General features: G+C 32.2%; 1 protein-coding gene across 2 annotated transcripts; it reads left to right on the top strand.

Annotated features, from left to right (window-relative positions):
- Nucleotides 1-1,748: 1,748 nt before the first annotated feature.
- On the top strand, nt 1,749-18,979 carry LOC143056350 (uncharacterized). 2 transcript variants are annotated; one of them, XM_076229438.1, is made up of 4 exons: nt 1,749-1,846; nt 6,064-6,171; nt 7,247-7,408; nt 13,468-18,979. In XM_076229438.1, the coding sequence occupies exons 2-4, from the start codon at nt 6,073-6,075 to the stop codon at nt 15,655-15,657; spliced, it is 2,451 nt and encodes an 816-aa protein (XP_076085553.1). In that variant the 5' UTR covers nt 1,749-1,846; nt 6,064-6,072; the 3' UTR covers nt 15,658-18,979. The 2 variants fall into 2 exon arrangements, with proteins under 2 accessions (XP_076085553.1, XP_076085552.1); XM_076229437.1 differs by having other exon boundaries at nt 6,064-6,174.
- The last annotated feature ends 441 nt before the right edge of the window (nt 18,980-19,420 follow it).

Raw genomic sequence — 19,420 nt, 5'->3', positions numbered from 1 at the left:
AGGCTTCAGTGAAAATATTGTGAATTTGATTTTCACTTATTATTAATCAAGTCTATTCATATTCTCAAAATATCATGACAATCTTCATATTATTTTTTTAAATTATAATATTTAGTAAAATGTTAATCTAGGTAGGTAGGTAGTGCTATATATCTATGTCACTTTATTTATAGCATCTGTCAAATTCATGCCTTTTATCGTGAATAAATATATAAAAATAAGTTTCGGGTAGCTGAAATTATCCGTTCGCTGAAACCATGAAATAGTTTATAGAGTCTTTCGATATACAATCTTGGATAACGGTTTGTATTGTCTTCAGTTCTCGAACATTTGTATCATGCTTTTGGTTTTCAACTATTTTGACGAAAAAGATCAAAAAGGTCGAAATGCGCGTCTGGTGCATCAAAATTTGTTCAGTTAATGTTACTACAGTTGTAGCAGTTGAAAAGCGAGTGACTCTTTGGTTTATTTAAAAACGGTTTGTATTGTTTTCAGTTCTTCATCATTTGTATTATGGAATTGTTTTTTTGAACTATTTTGGCGGAAAAGGTCGAAATGTGCGTTGTATCAGTTGAAAAGTTACGGTGACCCGGTCATCAAGAAAAGAAAGAAAAAAAACTTGCAAAAAAGACAAGATGATATGATGATATGTTAGTATTTGGTTTACAGAATGAATCTAATAATTACCAATAAAAAAGATCAGTGAAAACTTTTCCATCAAGATATAGAAGATCATAGAACAGAGAAGAAACGGGTGCTATATATAAAGATCAGAAGGTAAAGGACAAACAATAATGATAAATGATGAGTGAAGGATATTGTCATAAAAATGATTAAAATACAAACCTTGATATAAAGAATACTAGTATTATATATGACGGTCTTTATTTTTTCTCTCATCCTTTTGATATTTCAATCGAGAGTATTGCGAAAACATTATTATCCGATATTATTAGTGTAAATGACACTATAGTATCGTATGCAATATAACTGGGACTAGACAAATGATAGATACAAGATTTTGGCTGTTTAATGTGACTTGTCTGGGCTTAGGGAACAGCCATTTGAATTTCTAAAACGAGGGAGAGGGAGTGTAAAAGGATCCATAGAACATATACATATAGTCTGGTCTGGTTAGAACTAAGAAAACAGTCTTACCTAAGACAGGATGGAAATCAATATTCTGCTTCCTAAAATCTGAAATCAAGTTATGTTTTGATTTTTTTTCTTGCGCACAAAAAAACCCACACTAAATAAATCAACTAAGTAGAAACAAGGATACATATATTAATAAGTTTTATTTCTTGATAGCAAACATGTGAAAATTTATGTTCCGTTCGGCCAAAAAAAAATCCTTCCCGATTATCAAATTTCCATACAAAAACCAAAAGTTAGTAGCCAATATGAGTGCTAAACGTAATGTTAAAACGTTATTTGCATTTTTGTAAATGTTGCATTGAAGCTATTACGGTCAACAGCGGATTTTGATTATTCGAATCGAACACACCTTTGTGGAAATTAAAATCAAATTATAAAATCAATACCAAAGAATCTGAAATGAGTGGATGTGATGTTTTCTTTTTATATTCCGAGGACAACGAAATAGATTATAACAAATCTAAGTTTTGGAGTTTTGTCGTGTAAATATTTCACAATTAAAATTGTTCTCGTGCTCGAAAAAGGTCGCGACGGCATTGCAAAATACATGGGAGATAACCGAGTAAAACATATTTCCCACAATTCAGCACTGTTTGTTGTTGCAGACGCCTCAAAGAAATATACATATTTTTTGGAAAATTGCAATAGGTTTAGAGTTCAAAGATCATAGATGTGTCCTGAATCATAGGTAAAAGAATTGATATAGCAGAATGTTAATAGTTTAAAACAAATTTTCAGCCACACACCACCCAGTTTATGAAATAGTGGATTTAAAAAAGAGATACCAAACTGAAACTCATTTTCGAACCAACAAGTCATTTCCAGTGAAAACGAACAGAAACTGGCAATTTCATGTAAAAAAAAACCCTAAAAATGACATGAGAAAAACAACCGTATGCAAAACACAAGATAGGAACCTAAAGAGTTAAACTTGGAGATATGTGGTCTAGAACTAGAAGGGTAAGCATAAAGCAAATCATGCTCGAGATGTGGCACCTGTGGCTGTTCAGACTGTTGCCGTGTTGGCCTATTGATGTGTTGCTTTTACAAACCCACTTAAAAAATTAAGACAGTTGATTAGGGAACAACTGTTTAAATACTTATCGCTATTTGTCCGCCATTACTGGGTATCACACAAGTTCTCGTAAAAATTTGACGTCATAAAAGAGGGGTGGTAGGAGGGGTCCTGATCCCGAAATCCCGGGCTAAAAAACATCAGATCCCGCAATTCCGTGCTTAAAATCACTAAATCCCGAGGTCCCGAAAATCGAAAAAAAGAATTCCTGGATCCCGAAAGTGTCAATCCCAAAATCCCTAGCTTAAAAACACCCGATCCCGGAGTCCCGATAAAGGTCCTATCCCCCCTCATAAAACAAAATATCTGACGCCACAATGGAAAAGTGATTGTTGTATGCGTCAAAAGTTCAAGCGGCCGGGTCAGCCGGGATTAGCGATAAGGTGTATTCAAAGGGGGAGGGGGAAGCTATGTTTTTTTTTCTGAGTCAGAAAATCTGCATTCAGAATCATTTTTCTTTGTCATCTGCTTGACCAATCTGCTTGACCAGAATCATTTTTTTGTCAACTGCTTGACCAGAATAATTTTTTTTTCTCATAAAATTTTAGAAAAGAACATACCCCCCCCCGTTTCCTCTTTGAATTAAATGATTGTTCCCTTATAGACATAATACCTTATTAAAATTGATAAAGGACAAGGTACGATAAGCATCAGAGAACGCAGTCTTCACGCTGAGTGGCAGCCCTGGCAGCCCAGGCTTGTTAAATTTTTCTCGGGCTTGTAAAAATCATATCTACAGGCCAACAGAATCTAACTAATAATTTTCAAAAATTGAGCTCCGGGCCTGTAAGATTTAACAGTTCATCGTGAAGACTGAGAACGGCCCCCTAATTTCTTTCAAATTAAAAGTGACTTGCCATTAATTATAATACATTATTTTTAAAGTTTAAAACCTATATTTTTGTAAACATCAATAGATTTTTCAACTTCTGCTGAAATTATTCATGCTCTGTTGCTGTAAAGACCTCAAGATTCGTGAAAAGGGCAGAAAAATGGCAGTTTTCCAAACCGTTTTCTGCATTTTAAATTATGAGCGTACCTACAACCCATGATCATATTTATACCAGACATTCCTTGAACATAAATGTTGATGCAGTTCAAATATTTAAGTAGGTCGTTATAAATATGCATGCATAAAGTATTTGTCACTGGATGGTCAGAAAACAACATTCAATCAATCATATATCTTCTAAAATAATAGTACTATAATGAATTTAAACATATTCAAAAGAATAAAAGCTTCTTTTATTTTTTAATCAGATATTTACACGTGAAAGAAAATAAAATAAGTATTGAATATGAAAGGAATAAAACGCACCATAATTAAAGATATCTTGCTTGTAAGACGTGTGTTTCGTATACAAAAGACTCATCAGTGAGGGTCATCAGTGACGGTCGAATAAAAAAATGTCAAAAGACCATAAAAGGCTCAAAGTTAAAAAAATTTTGGCCAAATACAGCTAATAAAGGTTATTTATTCCTGATCCAACTAGTGTTTGCTCTTAGTCTAACCCCTTAATGCCAATTGATTAACGTAAATCAGCAAATACCAATTTTTGATTCTTAGGTTTGACCAGGCCGGTGTCAGAACTCACGATATCAGGCGTTTTAATTCATTTATTATATTTATTTAATTGTACAATGAATTAATAAAAAGGTGCATACTGTAAGAATCCATCTTTAAAGTTATATGAATCCTCTCTTAAAAGAATGACGAAAGATACCAGAGGGACAGTCAAACTCAAAAAAATCGAAAATAAACTGACAACGTCATGGCTAAAAATGAAAAGGACAAACAGACAAGCAATAAAATTGAGAAAGGAAATGGGGAATGTGTCAAAGCGACAACAACCTGACCATAGCGCAGACAACAGCCGAAGGCCACTAATGGGTCTTCAATGTAGCGTGAAACTCCCACACCCGTAGGCGTCCTTAAAAATATGTATACTAGTAAAGTGATAATGGAAGTCATGCTAAACTCCGAATTATTAACAAGAAACTAAAATTAAAAATCATACAAGACTAAAAAAGGCCAGAGGCTCCTGACTTGGGACAGGCGCAAAATTGCGGCGGGGTTAAACATGTTTATGAGATCTCAACCCTCCCCCTATACCTCTAGCCAATGTAGAAAAGTAAAGCATAACAATACCCACATTAAAATTCAGTTCAAGAGAAGTCTGAGTCCAATGTCAGAAGATGTAACAAAAGAAAATAAATAAAATGACAATAATACATAAATAACAACAGACTACTAGCAGTTAACTGACATGCCAGCTCCAGACCTCAATTAAACTGATTGAAAGATTATGTCTTCATCATATGAATATCAGGCACAATCCCTCCCGTTAGGGGTTAGCACACGTGACACAACATAGAAAACTAAAGAATAAACAACACCAACCCCACCAAAAACTAGGGGTGATCTCAGGTTCTCCGGAAGAGTAAGTAGATCCTGCTCCACATGTGGCACCCGTCATGTTGCTTATGAGATAACAAATCCGGTAAATAGTCTAATTCGGTAGGTCACATTTATGAAAGGGAGGGGGATTGTAGTTACGATGTAAGGAACATATCCGATATCATTTGTGAAACGGTTATTCAATAACGGTCAACCAACTGGTGATGGCGTCCCTTAAATTTACGAAGAGATGATTTCAACTTCACCATTTGAAACTCTTGATTTAATAGCATCCATGTGGGCAACAACCCTCTATCAAGAAAGAAGAGGGGCACAATTCGTTCCCATTGGAATGTTGATAGTCCGTTGAAAAACACGTCCTCTGAACGTAACAAATATGTTGTCAATCAAGAAATCAAGCATCTTGATAATGTCATTTTCATAAACATACACATCCATCCAAAAGAAATAACTTCTGCAACATATATAGAAATAAGAAGATGTGGTATGAGTACCAATGATACTACTCTCCTTCCAGGACACAACATGTAAAAAGTAAACTAACTTTTCATTTCTAACTAAACATGTTCACAAACAGACAATGTGCATTGCATTGAATTTAATTTGTTCAATAAAATGACTAATTGATTTGTAGTTGGCTTTAGTTCAAACATGTTTTGCTGTTTCTAAGCAACACTTGTGTTGCTATGCTCAATACGGAATTTGTAAAGAATAAAAAAAGATGTATATGAAAAAATATTGGAATGAAACACCATATGGAAAGAAAAATCTTCAAACAACTGCTTAATTCATACTTAAGAGGGACAATCACCCATTTTTTAACCGTTGCTAGGCAATATTTCTGTTGCTACGGTTGTTTTAAAGCATATAATAAACAAAATCAAAGGGAATTTTCATTTGTAATTTCAAGTTCTTTTTTGACAAACAATATTATTTGCAAATATTTAAATTTGTAATGATAAAGCAATTAATATGTGATAATTTTCATTCTTAATAAAAACCGTTGCTAGGCAACCTTCCTTTCACCCTAACACAATAGCCGAGCATACAAGCAATATAGCTTACTTTTAAATCTTCCAAATATCAATGATCATTGATTTCAGCTTTTGCAGAATTAAATGAGGTATTGCAAGACCTTATTGTTATTTTTGAACCTGCAACACATGACCTCAGAATCAGTGACACTTTTTGGCTTCAGACGTTTGCTATTTTGATGTCAAATTTTTAAGGGAACCTTTGCAATGACCAGTAATGCCAAAAAACTAGCAATATAGTGTATAATAAATGGTTTAAAAACTAGGATAGATTAAGTTAATATTTTTTGTTTTACTTAAATATAAGTACCATCAATACACATTGACATAATTCTGTAGTACCATACGCTATTTTACATTTTTTTCCTTTTCTAAAGGTTTCAAAAATGGTTAAACAGAACAGAAAACGTCACAAGTCTACAGATAGTTCATCTTCCAGAACAGAACATGACATTATCAACAGAAATGAGAAAGAGAATGAACTTGTGGTAAAAATATCTAAAATGTTAGAATCAATGTCTGGGTATCAGAACCAACAAATGAATAATACATTGTGGTGCAGATACAAATGCATATACTGTGATATAGTATGATTAAATTTAAAAAGTTAAAGAAACATCGTTGCTAATATTTTGCAGCAGCAATCCAACAAGAAAAACCACAAAATATTTATTTGTTTTTACTCCTTGTGATGTTGTGTGTATTAAAATCTATATTGAATCTTGCAGGGTATCTCACATATACCGGGTATACCATTCATGTAAAGTTTTTAAGAAATTTATCTCAAATGTCTTAATTCTGATAAAAAAAATTTAGGGAGTTGTGCTCTTGGGAATATAAATCATATGGAAAGTTGCCTGTTAATTATGCTCTCAAATCTATGGAGGCTCCTAAAATGAAAGAACAATTTTGTCCACAATTTTTTAACAAAACAATTAATTTTACAATGGCTATAGGCTTGTAAAAGTATGAAGAAGCCAAAAAAAAACATTAAGATATATTTGGAGGCCCCCTTAAAGGTTTTGAAGGACTATTAGAGCCATCTTCCACGCAAAACCAACATGGACATTTTGAAAATTGGCAGGTATCAGACAAGTTTGTAATTAGTGCTGAACATTTTGTTTACCTGAGTTATGCCTCTTGGAAATAGACATTAGTTATTGAAAATTGCATTGTAAGCTATCTCACGTCTATATTTTGTGTAGGATATTTATGAAAAATTTATTGGCTGTACATTTTTGTATTGCTCATGGACAGATAAAATGTGTACATCTGTGTAGGACATTTAAACACTTTTCTTTTATTCTCTTTTTATCAATGACTTTTAATGTACACAAAGTAAAACATGCAAGGATTGGATGAATAAACATCTGTCTATGCCTTCTTATTTGTTTTGATGTGATTTCTATTATTTTATGACGACAGAGGGGTGAATCTAAATATTCTATGCACAACTATAGTTTTTAATTGTAAGAAATTTCATTTAAAGGAAATAATATGACTATTTTGTATCACATATCCATGAAAATATCATCTCTGATTTGAAATTTTACTTAATAGGTAACACCAAGAACATTAAGAAAAAGGAACAGCAGAAAGACAGAAATAAAAGAACCAGAAATAGATGATGGAGAGAATTCATCTCAAATTTCAGATAATGGTGCTAATGAATCCAATCAAACAAGCCCTTTAACATCTGAAACACAGAAGGAACAAACAGAGGTATAAATAAAAATTCAAAATAACAATAATTTTTATCTTTCCCTCAAAAAGTGGTCCAAACATTATATTGTATACCAACAACACATTTCAAGCAAATAAAAATTCAAATTAGAGGCTTCATTGACAATTACAGACACATGTTACAAACAGTTTTAAAGCTTTGCTATACAATAATAAGGTAACTGTGTAAATATTGGTGTATAATATTCCTCAAACAATATATATATTGCACTTGCAAGCTTGTGCAATACTAGTATTAAATCTACTCAAGACAGTTTTCAAGCAGTAATCCTTTATTTTTGGATAATTTTATGACAGAGGATTACCAAATGACAAACTGGCAATGCTATGTCAAAAACCAAAAAAATCAAAAGACTAAAATTAGTCTACAAAAACAACATAGAAAATAAAAATTGAGCAACACAAACTTAATTTAACACTGCAGGTAATCTCATGTGCTTTGAAAGGGCAGCAGATCCTGCTCCATATAAGACATTTGTCATGTAACTACTATAAAATATGCTGATAATTATGTTTGCTCAAGTGATTAGGCATCACACAACATATAGTCATGATAAAAAAGATGATTATGATATTATAGCTGTCTGGTATAAACTAAAATGTACAGTATTGTAATTCACAAACAAACTGAACAATGCATGGGAGACAACTCTGGATATTAAAATAAAAGATTGTTACTATCTTACATTAAAACAAGTGTAACTATTTTTTTGAAGTGTTCAATGAGAAAGTATTCAAAAAATATTAACAGAAAAGTTTCCAGAAAAATAAAAACTTAAAATTTAATAGCAGTATTTTAATACAGCTTTTCCTGTAATCGCAATAATGAATCTTGCGTTTGGGTATTGTTCATCAGTTGCACATAAACATTTCTGAATTAACGGTCTATTAATCATTGTTACAAGAGTATTTGTTCTACCTGCTCAACATTATTTTTCTATGAGATGTGGACTGATGTTGTCCTCAGACTTTTTTTTTTAGAGCCTAGTGTTTTTTCCTTCAGTCCCCTACTTATTTTTTATCGCCCTTTATATCTTGTGTGTTTCTCAACTCTTTTTTTTAGACTAATACTATAATTCTCTGTTTAAAAACAACATCAGAAAATATATTTTACTTGAGAGACTGAGTATTTAATATTTGTTTGTCTTGAAACCTATTTTGATTGTCATTTATTGTTTTTTTAGAACTGTAATATTGTATTTTTAGCATATAGATCCTTTTATAGACAATAAACATACAAATTACGACACAAGTCTTGTAGGATACATATTTTTTTTATTTATAAATTTTGGCTGGGTTGCATAAAATGAGAATCTGGCTTTTAGTATGTAAAAGCTGAGACTACTATAACACATATGTTATCATAACATGTGTGCAGGGAAATTGGGAACAGTATATATTTTGTGTAAAACGGCTTCAGTTTTCAATTAACGGCATTAAAACTTTCCAAAATATTTGCATATACATAAATAATGCATGCATATAAACAAAAGTTTATATAATTAGCACAGTTGTTTTTTTGTTGTCATTCAATTTTTAGCTCACCTGGCCCAAAGGGCCAAGTGAGCTTTTCCCATCACTTGGTGTCCGTCGTCCGTCGTCGTCATCGTTAACTTTTACAAAAATCTTCTCCTCTGAAACTACTGAGCCAAATTTAACCAAACTTGGCCACAATCATCATTGGGGTATCTAGTTTAAAAAATGTGTGGCGTGACCCCGCCAACCAACCAAGATGGCTGCCATAGCTAAAAATAGAACATAGGGGTAAAATGCAGTTTTTGGCTTATAACTCAAAAACCAAAGCATTTAGAGCAAATCTTACGGGAGTAAAATTGTTTATCAGGTCAAGATCTCTCTGCCCTGAAATTTTCAGACAAATCGGACAACCGGTTGTTGGGTTGCTGCCCCTGAATTGGTAATTTTAAGGAAATTTTGCTGTTTTTGGTTATTATCTTGAATATTATTACAGATAGAGATAATCTGTAAACAGCAATAATGTTCAGCAAAGTAAGATTTACAAATAAGTCAACATGACCGAAATGGTCAGTTTACCCTTTAGGAGTTATTGCCCTTTATAGTCAATTTTTAACCATTTTTTGTAAATCTTAGTAATCTATAACAAAAATCTCTGAAACTATTGGGCCAAATTAATCCAAACTTGGCCACAATCATCTTTTGGGTATCTAGTTTAAAAAAATGTGTGGCATGACCCGGCCAACCAACCAAGATGGCCGCCATGGCTAAAAATAGAACATAGGGGTGAAATGTAGATTTTGGCTTATATCTCTGAAACCAAAGCATTTGGAGGAAATCTGACAGGAGTAAAATTGTTCATCAAGTGAAAATCTATCTGCCCTAAAACTTTCAAATGAATCGGACAACGGGTTGTTGGGTTGCTGCCACGAAATAAGTAATTTGAAGGAAATTTTGCAGATTTTGGTTATTATCTTGAATATTATTATAGAAAGAGATAAAATGTAATCAGCAATAATGTTCAGCAAAGTAAGATCTACAAATAAATGACTAAAATGGTCAGTTGACCCCTTAAGGAGTTATTGCCCTTTATAGTCAATTTTGACCAATTTTTCGTAAATTTTTGTAATCTTTTACAAAAATTTTCTCCTCTGAAACTACTGGGCCAAATTAAACCAAACTTGGCCACAATCATCATTGGGGTATATAGTTTAAAAAATGGGTGGCGTGACCCGCCAACCAACCAAGATGGCTGCCATGGCTAAAAATAGAACATAGGGGTAAAATGCAGTTTTTGGCTAATAACTCAAAAACCAAAGCATTTAGAGCAAATCTGACATGGGATAAAATTAATTATCAGGTCAAGATCTATCTGCCCTGAAATTTTCAGACAAATCGGACAACCTGTTGTTGGGTTGCTGCCCCTGAATTAGTAATTTTAAGGAAATTTTGCAGATTTTGGTTATTATCTTGAATATTATTATAGATAGAGATATACTGTAAACAGCAATAATGTTTAGCAAAATAAGATCTACAAATAAGTCAACATGACCAAAATTGTCAATTAAACAAATAAATGACTAAAATGGTCAGTTGACCCCTTAAGGAGTTATTGCTCTTTATAGTCAATTGTTAACAATTTTCATAAATTTTTGTTAATTTTTGTAAATTTTAGGAAATATTTTCCACTGTAATTACTGGGCCAAGTTCATTATAGATAGAGATAATTGTAGCAACAAGAATGTTCAGTAAAGAAAGATCTGCAAACACATCACCATCACCAAAACACAATTTTGTCATGAATTTATATGTGTCCATTGTTAATATGCACATAGACCAAGGTCAGCGACACAGGCTCTTAAGAGCCTCTAGTTTATTAGTCTGCTGATTGAGATTGAAAAATAGGGGAACAGATTGAGATCTCACTGGTGCTGGATTGACCCTGCCACTTGTTTTTGTGTCTGTCTTGTTGCAAAAACCTGGTTAGTTGTTATCTTTCCACATATGATCATCCACATTATAGAGAAGTCTATTATTGGCTCTACTTCAAAATATGGACAATTTTGTGTTTTTGAGTCCAAACAACTTGAAACTTAGTACACATGTTCCCTATGTTATGATCTTTCTTATTTTAATGCCAAATTAGAGTTTTCTGACCCCAATTTTACATTTCATTGGACAAAGAAAAAATGATAGTCTGGGTTGGGCATCCATGTGCTATGGACACATTCTTGTTTTATTTTCTGGTAATTTTATCCCCCTACTTGTTTTATGCATAAAATATAAAGAAATACATAATCTTGAAAGTATATGAAAAACCTTTGCAATTTATAAACAATCCACACTAAGGACTCTATTTGTTGACAGCGAAAAATTAAATGCTGATAACATCCTATAAAAATAAATGAAAACTTGTACCCATGATTTAAAAAATTTATTAAAATGTGACTGTCAGATTATTGTGTGTAAAAAAGAGAAAAAAAGCCAATATCAAGGTTCAACTTCAGGTACGGACTTTGCTCATTGTTGAAGGCTGTACAGTGACCTATAGTTGTTAATTTCTGTGTCATTTAGGTCTCTTGTGGAGTCTCATTGGCAATCATACCACAACGTCTTTTTTTTATATTAAGAAATAATTTATACAAACCTAAGATATGTTGGAAATTTTCACATGGCCTGGACCATTGAATTTTAACACAAGTTTACCTGCATTTGGGAGTTGTTACCAGTGACACAAATCCTGGATTATCATGATTTCTCAGCACTAATGGATTTATCAATGTCTTTGATTATCTATACAGACAAGGAATTATTATAAAACGGAATTAACAATATTTATGCATTTACTAGACTATTCAATTTTTTCACAGCTTTGTTCATTGAAACTGATGTGAATATGAAGAGTTACCTCCCATACATCCAGGATTTTACTATTTTATGCCCTTTAATTTAGCTGGGAGTTAAATTTAGCAATCTCCTTTTCAAAGCAGATTGTGTAGGGGTTTGAAATTTTTGTAAGCTAAATTCATCAGAAAACAGAAAATGTAATAAATTTCACCCATATCAAGGAATTCCTAAACTGTTTATGCCAATACATTGACTGATAGAAAACAGAGTAATAGCTATTCATCAAACAATAAGGATGTGATCAACAATAGATTATGTATTGTCCATATACAGTCATCTAATTAAAGGTTATGGATGACAAAAATAGAACAATTCAAAAGAGAAAACCAACAGCCAGATTTACTAAAACATTAATGATAGTTTGACTTTCCATCTGATATGAGATGGGGGCATTATAGTTTTTTTTTTGCTTTTGTCACATATGCCAACTTTTTAGCTCGATTGGCTCGAAGGGCCAAGTGAACTTCTCTCATCACTTGGCTTCCGTCTTCAAGCGTCGTCTGTTAACTTTTACGAAAATCTCCTCTTAAACTACTGGACCAAATTTAACCAAACTTGGCCATAATCATCATTGGGGTATTTAGTTTAAAAAAAATGTTTCCGATGACCCTGCCAGCCAACCAAGATGGCCGCCATGGCTAAAAATAGAACATAGGGGTAAAATGTAGATTTTGGCTTAATGTACAATGCAAAGCATATAGAGCAAATCTGACATGGGTAATATTGTTTATCAAGTCAAGATTTATCTGCCCTGAAATTTTCAGATGAATCGGACAACCGTTGATGGGTTGCTGCTCCTGAGTTTGTAATTTTAAGGAAATTTCACCGTTTTTGGTTATTATCTTGAATACTATATAGATAGAGATAAACTATGAGAAGCAATAATGTTCAGCAAAGTTAGATCTACAAATAAGTCAACCTGATCAAAATGGTCAGTTGACCCCTTAAGGAGTTATTGTCCTTTATAGTCAATTTTACCATTTTTTCTTAAACTTTTATTACAAAAATCTTCTCCTCTGAAACTACTGGGCTGAATTTAACCAAACTTGGCCACAATCATCATTGGGGTATCTTGTTAAAAAAATGTGTCCGCTGACCCGGCCAGCCAACCAAGATGGCCGCCATGGCTAAAAATATTATAGGGGTAAAATGTAGATTTTGGCTGATAACTCTGAAACCAAAGCATTAAGAGCAAATCTGACATGTGCAAAATTGTTTATCAAGTCAAAATCTATCTGCCCTGAAATTTTCAGATGAATAAGACACTTGGTTATTGGGTTGCAGCCCCTGAATTAGTTATTTTAAGGAAATTTTGCCGTTTTTGTTTATTATCTTGAATATTATTATAGATAAAGATAAACTTAAAACAGCAATTATGTTCAGCAAAGTAAGATCTACAAATAAAATTTTTGTAAATTTTTACAAAATGTTTTTTTTTCTCTAACTACTGGGCAAAGTGCATTATAGATATTAATATCTACAAACACATTACCATCACCAAAACACAATTTTGTCATGAATCCATCTGTGTGCTTTGTTTAATTATGCACATACACCATGGTGAGCGACACAGGCTCTTTAGAGCCTCTAGTTTCTATAAAGTTAGATTCATGCGAGGAACCCTGTACATTAAGTTACTTTTCAATTTGTGCTTGCAGGTGAGAGTCCCAAAAGAATTAGATAAAGAAGAGATATTTCAGACTGAAAAGTCTTTAAGTGTTGTAAAGGAGGAAGAAAATCTACTAACACAGAAATCTTCAGAAGAGCCAAATAGAGAATCCCCACGTCACATAAAGTTAACAAAGACCAAGATGCTGCTGACACCTAAGAAGTCAATAGATGTATCTGATCAAACAGAAAAACCATCACCAAAAAAGTCTTCAGGTGTGTCAAAAAAAAGTGTAAAGCTATTAGAAAAATTACTGGATGAGTCACCTAAGAAAGATGTGCTGCTAAAGGAAAAGAATTTGGATGACTCTTCTTGGGAAGATATGCAACTGCATGAAAAGTCACCAGATTTGTCCACTAGAGCAGAGAAACCTGAATCTAAAAAGTCTTCAGAAATGCCTAAAAAGGCAGTGACACTTGAATCCAAAGCGTCATCCAATGTGTCAAAGAAAGAGACAGCTGTATCTAAACACATGAAAAGAAAACATAGGAAGATAACAACTTCCTCTAATGATACAGTAATGGATGTGTTTGATAAAGCAATTACAATATGTATCGAAGACGAGGAATCTGATGATAATGCTGAGAAAAATAGCCATGAACAGAGAAGTAAAAGAATTTTTAAAGATATAGCTGAACTTAGTAAGAAAATAGGAGAAACTGAAGTTAAATCTGAGGAGAAGGCTGATCGTGTTGAGAGTAAAAGACGGAAAAAAGATGGAGATGAACAGATGATGACTCTGGCCGATTATCATATGTCACAGGAAGGTAGGAAAACAAATTCAGAGAGGAGATTTACACGGCAAACCCACTCTGACGATAGTAATTTTGATGACGATGATGATCATTCTATAGATAACATCATACCTAGTATTCAGTCAGATCCAGTGCTACATCAACACCAAGAACAAGTATCTAGGCAGTACCAAGGTTTTCCACGACCAGTCGATAGGCACGATGAGGATGCTATAGCAGCTGCCAGACTGATGACAGATATGGCCTCTTGTAGAAACATATCATACGCACCACATTCCAATGGTGCAGAAACTCACGTCACTAATTCACGATATGGTTATTGTAGTTCTGTAGACCATGGGGAAGTGTATCCTAGACCTAATTATCATGGAAACTATCCACTCCAGGCAATGTATGGACAAAGCCCATCGTCCACATGGCAACCCAACATGTTTGGTCAACCAGTACAGGATCCCTATGGGCAATGGGAAGGAAATTTTCAGAATATAGCTATGTATGATAGCAATAATAACATAATCAACCAAGGTCACTCACCATTTCAAAGTCCAGAAAACACACCGTATGGAAACATGGGAATGCCTGTAAGGATGTCAGGGAGTAATACTAGTCAACATAGGATGTCATATGAATATGACGATGAAGCTAGATTGCCACCAGATTATAGAAATTTTCACCCACTACCTATGGGTGTACCACTTGATTATTCCGTACCAAGAGCCGGTATTCCAGGACAAAATATTCCATTTCAAGAAGTAGGTAACGTTCCAATGGATTGCAGAAGACAAGTCAGAAAGATTGTTCTGTTAGATCAGAAACATGGTAAACATAACTTTGAAGATGATGGCAGCAGTCCGACAAAAAGAAGAAAACGATCAAGACAACAACAAATACCTCAAGAATCCGTAGCTAACTATGATGAAATTGTGAAAAATCTGTTCGTTCCTGCACCACCAACAAAGACTGTCTTGATTCATCCAAAATTTATGTCAAAGGATCGTGGGTCGAAAGTTGACGTTGATCCCACTCATGTAAGATCAATCAGTCATAGAGGTCTAATACGTAAATACATTGACTACTTATTGATGGAGAATGAGTATATTACAGAAATATCTAAAGCTGTATCCCTTCCTATGGATAACTGTGTCATGGATGATCCTTATCTGATGGATGTTATCAGAGTCAAGATACCATTTCCTACACCTAAGTATATGCAGTTTCTTAAGGATTTTTACCCTGCTATACAGGTTGATTGGAAAGCGTTAAATCATCAGCTAGATAAATATAGATCTGGGGGCGATGGTGCTGAGAAGTTCCATTCCTATTATTTGGATAATCGTGCTGTACCAGTTTTGCTGGGAGAAGCTTTCTACTTTTTCCAAAGGGAAGGTGATAGAAAAGTAATGGAAGAGAAAAAGAAGTGTTAAAAAAAAGAAACTTTGTTTAACATCTTTATTACAGCCGCTTAAAATATTGAGAAATGCAAAGCTGTATATTGTGTTTGTTTTTCAGTTTGTATTTTGTTATATTTTGAGAAGGGGGTCATCTGATGAACATTTAGATAAGCATTGCTTTTAATTCCCTTTATTCACCATTGGTGAAAAATATGACCAACTTCAGAATCATTAACAGTAATGGTAGAATAGGAAAGGACAATAACATTTTAATCCGTGACCACCACATTTCTCTGCAGGTAAAATCTGTAAAGATCAAAGTAAAAACTATATCTATTTAAGAGACTTTTTCTTCAAATCTTATTCTATTTTGATGTTTTAAAATAAATTGCTTATTTCTGATGAAAATAAATTATACTTTTGACTCTTAATTTGTCATGCAGTGTACTGTCTGAATATGTATGAAATAGCCAGATAGAGAGCTCATTTGTACATATAATGCTCATGTGACATTTTAGTTATTTCAAAATCAAATTATAGATAGTTGTAGTATATATCAGTACATGATTTATAAACAAATTTTAAAATTTTGTCTTTTTCAATCACTCAACTCTTTTAAGTGTTCTGTATGTACTAGAGTTGTGCTATATTTTGTTAATTATTTATTTGCATGCTTAATTTTTGTCAAACTGTATATATTTTCATATAACCAATGAAAAGCTCGCCAACATTTTAATTTGTTTGAAATGTTTGTCAATAATGAATTATAATTCAAACTGCATTGACAAATTTCATCAATGAAGTTTGAATAACTAATGACCTAATATCAATTTTACTTCAAAGTTAAATGCCACAGCTAGTCTTCATAAGAATCATTCAATCTAGAAGAATTTCAAAACATGGGCAAAAATAACCAACCACTCTATTTTGAAGGCATGCTTATCCTGAGTTAGAAATAGTAGGACTTTTGTTTCTGCTTGTCTGTTAATTCAAGAAATATCTAGACAAAGTCTGGTGGGAATGATAGCAAATTACTGAGTCATCAAAGTGAGAGGGTTAGCGCTATAGAACCAGGTTTAATCCACCATTTTCTACATTTGAAAATGCCTGTACCAAGTCAGGAATATGACAGTTGTTGTCCATTCGTTTTTGATGCGTTTTGTTATTTGATTTTGCCATGTGATTATGGACTTTCCGAATTGATTTTCCTCTAAGTTCAGTATTTTTGTGATTTTACTTCTTAATTATTGGGTTGATAGCAAATTACTGAGTTATCTCCCCTTAATTATTGGATTGATAGCAAATTACTGAGTTATCACCCTTAATTGGATTGATAGCAAATTACTGAGTTATCTCCCCTTAATTATTGGATTGATAGCAAATTACCGAGTTAACTCCCCTTAATTTTTAATTTCTAGTTCGTTTCTCTCAAATTACATCTTGAAATGACAGAACAGAGAAATGAAAGGAATGTTATATTCATCCAACATGATACATTCTGTCAGAACTTAAATTAATGTAAAGTTCAGCAGGTTTTTGTTTGTCATGTTTTGCATCACTACTGTCTGATTCTTAGGTAGATCAAGGACTTAGATTAGTTTAATAAATCCTTGGGTAGATTGGCAAATGAAAACATAATTAATTTTAAGTCATTGGAATTATATCAATAATATTGTATTGTTTTAACAGTACCTATGCAATCAATACAACTTTTCTTTCATATGATAAGGGAGATAATTAGCATACATTTTTTTTTTTATAATAAAATAATTTTCCTTAGTCTGACTTGTAAAAACATTTGATTCACCAAATATAAGGATGTTAAAATGCATTTCACTGACCACTGTTGCAGTTGCCAATCTCTGTATATATGTCTCTGATTAATTTTCGACTTCATGAAATAAAGCATGATGTATATTCATTACATATTGGTAGTTGACTTTAGAGTATCTTAGTAATTAGTTTGTTTGTTAATCATACTATATGCTGAGAAAGCATGACTTATTACTTATTAAGTCTGTATAATGTAACATATTATGGTTTTTATTAAGTTTTTATTTATTTAGTTTTGAATTGTTGTTGATTTCAACTGCATGAAATTACAGCAATAGACTGTTTCTATATGTTATCGAATCAAATGATGCATTGTATTTATATTTTCTAAGAATTGTGCATATTCTATAAAATTTAAACAATTTTCCATTATGTTTTCCACCTATATAAACTTAAAAAAACTTTCTTTCATAAGCTTTTTAGTAAATCTGCATTGTTTTCCATAATTCTTATTGACAATCTACAGAAGAAAAAAATACATTTTTGCACATTTATACAATAATTTGGATGAATTCTGTATTAAGGGCATTTTTTTTTACACAAAAGGAAAATTGACAGAAAAAAAGTAAGCTTTCTTTCATATGTAAATTAGCATACAGCTTATAAAAGCTCGTTTACCAAAATTAAAGCAGATTCTAGATTTCTTTTCTTTCGATTTGAGACCCAAATAAAACCAATCCAAATATAAGGTAAAAGTCTAAGTCAGCCTTTTCCTGCCATTTTTAAAAATCCAAATATATCGAAAAGGAGCTCCTTAACCTTTCAACATTTTTAGCTTATTTTGTTCCTAAACTAATGCTCCTCCAACTTGAAGTATCAATTTTTAATTTCTCGTTTTTTTTCTAATTTCATCTTAGTACATTCTTCACATGCTGCCAGAAAGTATCTGCCTGCTACATTTATAAATAATGCCATATTCTATCCACTGTATATTAAAATTTCATGATTTCATTTAGTCAACGACAAGTCTTACCTCCCTTCTCCAAAATTGTGATACCAATAAATTATATGTTTTGATAAATAAGACTTGAACACAATTATTATGAATTTGGGTAGTGAAGAGTCTTGATCTGATTTATTTTTTTTTTTTTTTTTTTTTTTTAGTAAATTTAGAAAATAAGTTATGGAAACATACCCTTTGTAACTTTGATATAGGTAAGGGGAGCAATACTTTCAAAATATACTCATCTAAATAATATTTTATTATTACAAATGTGTATGCACTCATTCCAATACCATGAATTACTTTGTGCATGGTTCTTAGAAATATTTATACCTGTAATTGCTTATTCATTTTAAAATTTGTTCATTTGTAAATATATTGTTTGTTTTAATTTTGATGTACATTTAATTTCATGCAAGTACTATATTTCTTAGACTGATTAATTTTTAGTTTTGTCAATGCCTTTCTGGCTATATACTACTGAAGAAATAGTTTGTGCCAAATCAGATTGAATATTTTAAATATTGCAAATTGTTAAAGATTATATTTACCCGTAATAAAATGCTTTTACACAGCTAAGATTATCATAGTTTTTTTTCTGCATAAGCAGGCAAATTATTTATTTATACTCTATTCATTGGCAATCATTCCACATATCCTTATCATTTATTCTTGTTATGGAACAACAAAAAATTATCTTTTGGATTTATGATTTTTCTCAAGGCAGAAAATCATTATGTAGTTTATACACAGCTACTTTTTCATAGGTACTATTTCTGTACTAAAAATATATAGTATTGGAAATTTACTTTTAATATTAATTAGTACTATTTCTGTACTAAAAATATATAGTATTGGAAATTTACTTTTGATATTAATTAGTACTATTTCTTTACTTCAAAATTATTGTAATATTTAGGTACTTGTATTTTACAGTTCTTCATTTGTACTAAATATTTTGGTACAAAAATAATACCAATAGTGATCATAATATTCCATGTTTAAAATCATAATTTAAGG

The sequence above is a fragment of the Mytilus galloprovincialis genome, chromosome 13 (genome assembly GCF_965363235.1).
Source record: "Mytilus galloprovincialis chromosome 13, xbMytGall1.hap1.1, whole genome shotgun sequence".
Lineage (NCBI taxonomy): Eukaryota > Metazoa > Mollusca > Bivalvia > Mytilida > Mytilidae > Mytilus > Mytilus galloprovincialis.
Note: the sequence above shows the minus strand (reverse complement) of the source record. Positions and strands in the feature narration are given on the sequence as shown.